Source organism: Ruditapes philippinarum, unplaced genomic scaffold (assembly GCF_026571515.1).
Source record: "Ruditapes philippinarum isolate M1 unplaced genomic scaffold, ASM2657151v2 ctg3484_1_1_1_1, whole genome shotgun sequence".
In the NCBI taxonomy this organism is placed as follows: Eukaryota; Metazoa; Mollusca; class Bivalvia; order Venerida; family Veneridae; genus Ruditapes; species Ruditapes philippinarum.
Genome location: NW_026859872.1, coordinates 67,318 through 73,317, shown reverse-complemented (window position 1 = coordinate 73,317; position 6,000 = coordinate 67,318). Strand labels below are relative to the sequence as shown.

The window sequence follows — 6,000 nt, the reverse complement described above, 5'->3', positions numbered from 1 at the left end:
TTTCTTTTTGTGTTGAAATGTTTTTGTTTATATAATTAAGAAAGAGAGAGAGAAAAGAAAATAATTATGTGAGCAATATTTAAGTGAAAATACTATACTACAGTATGTATGTTATCTGGCATGTAATCATTCAAGGGAATTGCATTTTAGGCTTTCAAATGTGCTATAATGCAGGAGCTTCCGGGGGCCTCCGGCCCCCTGGACCCCTGGCCGGTCGTTGCCCTGGACCCACCGGGGGCCCTTGCGGCCCCCTGGCCCCCAAACAAATAGTTCAGGTTTTTCAAAATTTTTAACTTGCACCCATGCATTTACATTCAAACATGTAAAATATTTTGCCTTTATTTGCATCCAGTTTAATTTCTATGTATTACTCTTGCAAAAGGCTGCAGGCTCGAGTGAAGAAGCTGAGTAAAGCTGCTTGTGTTACATGGAACAAAAACAGTCCAGAATATCAAAAACAGCTGTGTATTGCAAGAGACAAAGTACGCCAACAGATGCTGGAGACAATACAGCAAAATACTGCAGAAAGATTGTTCCTAATTGATTTAATGAAGAAATATGCTAGTAAGATTTTAGGATTCTTAAAAAAACAAAATTTCATTTACAGAAAACATTGCTCATATATTTAGCTCCGTATGTGTAGAAAAGGTTGGAACTACTGTCACGAAAGCTATTCACTTCAAACTTGTTGTACATGTTCAGTGTCAAATGTTTCACAAGCTGAAAAAAGAACTTGTCCTTAAATCAACTTAAGCAAAGTAAGAGTCTATTTTTAATCATTAACATTTTTAGCTCGACTATACGAAGTATATGGAGAGCTGTCCTAATCGCCCCGGCGTCCGCGTCCAGATTTCAGATTAAAGTTTTGGTGCAGTAAAATATTTTTCACTATGACTTTGTCATTTCTTAAGGTATCAACTTCAAACTTCAAATATATGTTCCTTATCATCAACCACATCTTATGTGACAAGGTTCATAACTCTAGCACCAATATTTTCAGATTTATCTCCCCTTGAACTTAGAATTTTCCTAAAAAAATACTATTTTTTACTGTTACTTCTTTATTTGTTAAGGGATTAACCTCATACTTCAAATATATGTACCTTATCATCATCCCCATCTTATGTGATAAGGTTCATAACTCTAGCACCAATATTTTCAGATTTATCTCCCCTTGAACTTAGAATTTTCCTCAAAAAATACTATTTTTTACTGTTACTTCTTTATTTGTTAAGGGATTAACCTCATACTTCAAGCATATGTACGTTATCATCATCCCCATCTTATGTGACAAGGTTCATAACTCTAGCACCAATATTTTCAGATTTATCTCCCCTTGAACTTAGAATTTTCCTTAAAAAATATTATTTTTAGTCCCCTACCGGTTTACCGGAGGGGACTTTAGGTTTACCCTCCGTCAGTCCGTCCGTCCGTCTGTCCGTCCGTCCACAAAACTGGATCCCGCGATAACGCAGAAAGTACTGAAAATATTTTAATGAAACTTGATATATGGATAGATGGCAGTATGGAGATTATGCACGTCTTTTTCTTTTCTTCCTATGTTGAAAATTCTGGTTGCTATGGCAACAAATAGACTGAAAATATGGGAAATTTTACACATAACCTGGATCCCGCGATAACGCAAGAAGTACTGAAAATATTTTTATGAAACTTGATATATGGATAGATGGCAGTATGGAGATTATGCACGTCTTTTTCTTTTCTTCCTATGTTGAAAATTCTGGTTGCTATGGCAACAAATAGACTGAAAATATGGCAAATTTTACACATAACCTGGATCCAGTGATAACACAAAAAGTACTGAAAATATGTTTATGAAACTTGACATATGGGTAGATGGCAGTATGGAAATTATGCACATTCTTTTTTTATCTTCCTATGTTGAAAATTCTGGTTGCTATGGCAACAAATAGACTGAATTTCAAGATTTCTGATTCTAGTTTTTAAGTTTTTTCACTATAAGTTCTTTATTTCTTAAGGTATTTTCTTCAAACTTTAAATATAAGTTGATTGTCATCAACCACATCATATGTGACAAGGTTTACAACTCTAGCACAAAATTTATCAGAATTACCTCCCTTGAACTTAAAATTTTCATGAAAAAAACATTGTTTTTTTTTTAATAACTTCTTTTTCTGAATGTATCTACTTCAAACTTCATATAAATGTTTCTTGTTGTCACTCAACATTTGTGAGTGTTCAATACTCTAGCAAGACTATTTCCAGAATTATGCCCCTTTTGAACTTAGACTTTTTTTTGAGAAATTGGTAATTTTTACTCCAACTTCTTCAATCATGATAGGATTTAAAAAAATGTTACATTTTGATAACAGGGATGTTTAAAAAATAACTTTAGAGTGTCCTTCAGTCTATCTGTCTGTACATAAAAACTGTTTCCTGTGATCACTTTTCAAGAACTTTTTCAACAAATTTACTTAAAATAGGAACCTAAGTGAATGGCCAATGGCCCTTCAGAATGTTGCTTGGGCTCTTACCGGTAGGGGACTTATGGATTGCTCGCAATACTATGATAATTGCTTGTTTACTATAACTTTTTAAATTTAAAGGTATATACCTCAAACTTCAAATACTTATTCCTTATCATCAATTACATTTTATGTGACAATGTTCATAACTCTTGAAGCAATATTTACAGATATATCTTACTTTGAACTTAGGATTTTCTTTAAGAAATATTATAACTTCTTTACTTTTTAAGTTATCTACTTCAAACTTCAAATATATATTTCTTATCATTACACACATGTTGTGTGACAAGGTTCATAACTCTAGTGTGACTATTTCTAGAATTATTCCCCTTGATCTTGGAATTTATGTTAACAGATGTTTTTTTACTATAACTTAATACATAATTATACATAATTGATTTTTCTTTCATAGTTTTGTCCTCCTTACTGCGTCCAGTATTTGATTAGTCGAGCTTCGCTGTCTCCTGTGACAGCTCTTGTTATGTAGGCAGTTGTCTTGTTTATGTGTCCCTTATCTGTTGTTTATGGACAGTTTCTAAGTTTATTGCCTGTTTCATTAATACAAACTTTTTCACAACAATTGCACACTTAAACAGAACATTTAAACTGTAAAGTCCATGTTTTCTTCAACAAGAAAAGTTTATTTCTGGTAAAAGTAATGCCTCATATAATATAATCAAAAAGTACATACAAGATTGTCATTAATGCCATGGTATGATTAACTTAGACATAAAATAAATCCTTTTGCATTGCAGGGGGTCAGGCAGTTGCTTCAAGACTTGGGCAGCAGCTTAAGAAAACAAACCAGAAAATTAGAGAACACATATCTGTCTACAATTCTATAGGTGGAACTCCTTCTAAACTTCCAGCAATTCTAGATTTTGAACAGGTGAAATCTTCTGATAGTGAAATATGGGATACTTTACAGCCAGTCAATAGAACTACAGAAACACCTATTCCACTTACAGTTAAGCAGCAGGCCACTAGACTGTTCTGCCAGGAGAAAAGAGCTGCTGAAGAGCAGCAATTGATAAAATCAGAAATGCATTCTACATTGCAGTGGTATTTATCAAAATGTTTCAGTCTGCTAGGTTGTATTTCTGATTATTCAAATGCAGAAAAATGTGCATTGGTTAAAGAAGGTTTATACCTTGAGACAACATTCAATTCTCTCCTAGTCGCATTTCAACCATATCTGGAAGATGCATCACTAATTGCCCTTGACAGTTTTACAGCTATGGTTGGACTCTCAGAAGTGAATGATTTCAGTAGTCTTGAATCTGAGAGAGATGTCATTCATACTGTGGATTTTGGGGCTGTTTATGATTATGAAGAGGATATATTGGATACGCTCTCTGATTGTGAGGAAAGTGAAGATGAATGTAGTGATAGTGACTTAATGGAAACATTGCATTACATCCAACATTTAAAGTAATATGTCAGATCAAATCTTCTGTTGGACTTTTATTGCTTACAAGTGGTATTTTTGTTTACAGCAAAGAATAAAGAAATTAAAACAAGGAAAGGAACAGACATGTGAGAAAGTAATGTCCTAGCTGTAGCTTGTATAAGGTAATAAAATGCTGAACTTGTGAAGTGAAAATTTTAGCCAATTTAATTTGTTCAGAAAATTAATGAAAAGAAAACCTAACTTGTAAGGAAGTAAAAGTCTAAACAGAGCTTGTAGAAAAAATTGCTGAAATTATGTCAAAGTCAGTAGTGGAAATTTTAGCAAATTTAATGTGTTCAGAAAATTAAAGACAGGAAAACAAGACTTGTGAAGAAATAAAGTCAAAACTGTAGTTTGTGTTAAGTAAAAAAAAATGCTTAACTTGTGAAGAAATTATGTCAATGTCAGTTGTGAAAATTGGAGCAAATTTAATGTGTCCAGAAAATTAAAGACAGGAAAATAAGACTTGTGAAGAAATAGTAAAAACTGTAGCTTGTGTTAAGTAAAAAAAATGCTTAACTTGTGAAGAAATTATGTCAATGTCAGTTATGGAAATTGGAGCAAATTTAATGTGTCCAGAAAATTAAAGACAGGAAAACTGGGCTTGTGAAGAAATAAAGTCAAAACTGTAGCTTGTGTTAAGTAAAAAAAATGCTTAGCTTGTGAAGAAATTATGTCAATGTCAGTTGTGAAAATTGGAGCAAATTTAATGTGTCCAGAAAATTTAAGACAGGAAAACTCGACTTGTGAAGAAATAGTAAAAACTGTAGCTTGTGTTAAGTTAAAAAAAATGCTTAACTTGTGAAGAAATTATGTCAATGTCAGTTGTGGAAATTGGGGCAATTTTAATGTGTCCAGAAAATTAAAGACAGGAAAAAAAGACTTGTGAAGAAATAATAAAAACTGTAGTTTGTGTGAAGTAAAGAAAATGCTTAACTTGTGAAGAAATTATGTCAATGTCAGTTGTGGAAATTGGAGCAAATGTGTCCTGAAAATTAAAGACAGGAAAACTGGATTTGTAAAGAAAAAAAGTCAAAACTGTAGCTTGTGTTAAGTAAAAAAAAATGCTTAACTTGTGAAGAAATTATGTCAATGTCAGTTGTGAAAATTGGAGCAAATTTAATGTGTCCAGAAAATTTAAGACAGGAAAACTGGACTTGTGAAGAAATAGTAAAAACTGTAGCTTGTGTTAAGTAAAAAAAATGCTTAACTTGTGAAGAAATTATGTCAATGTCAGTTGTGAAAATTGGAGCAAATTTAATGTGTCCAGAAAATTTAAGACAGGAAAACTGGACTTGTGAAGAAATAGTAAAAAACTGTAGCTTGTGTTAAGTAAAATAAATGCTTAACTTGTGAAGAAATTATGTCAATGTCAGTTGTGAAAATTGGAGCAAATTTAATGTGTTCAGACATGAAAAATAAGAAAAGAAGATTTCGGATGAAATAAATGAAAACTTTTTTATATGAAAAATGTTTAAATATAGATACTACTCGCTACTTTAAAGAAAAGCTTAGAGACAAAATGCTAAAAAAATTTAATGCAGCCAGTCTTTCTTCAAATTGAAACAATTTTTAGAAGGACTGAAGGTTCCAAGCCCTGTAAATGCAGAGGAAATTTTTTTAGCTTATTTTTTTGTTAGGAAATATAAAAATTAAAGTAAGGAAATAAGTGAGTTATATTTTTTTACTGAAAACTTAAATCTTTTGCCAGTTATTTTCTTTCAAAAGATAGTTTAATATGATGAAATTATCAATTTATGTAATGCATGGATGGTGGCTGGTCAGTGCAACACTTCCATTAACTTTAGTAGTTCAATGATAAGAACACTTTCCTTTTATGGAAAGAGATCTGAGTTCATATCTCAGCTGAAGCAGGAAGAACTGTTGCACAACTGCATGATTTTAAAGAAAATTCCAATTGGGAAGAGGCCTTTAATGGTAGTCTGTTTATATAAGCATGAAAATCACTGCAACCAATTCTTTATTTTTTCTATGGAAGAAATCTTCCCATAACTTAATTGTTTTGAGAAATGAATCTGA

At 32.1% G+C, this 6,000-nt stretch overlaps 1 protein-coding gene across 1 annotated transcript; it reads left to right on the top strand.

Moving 5' to 3' along the window:
* Window positions 1-382: 382 nt before the first annotated feature.
* On the top strand, window positions 383-5,762 carry LOC132758159 (uncharacterized; the record flags this gene model as incomplete). The annotated part of the gene is given in 2 exon segments (XM_060749694.1): window positions 383-564; window positions 3,266-5,762. Coding segments are annotated over 2 exon segments (862 nt in total), but the record flags the coding sequence as incomplete, so codon positions are not given.
* Between the last annotated feature and the right edge of the window lie 238 nt (window positions 5,763-6,000).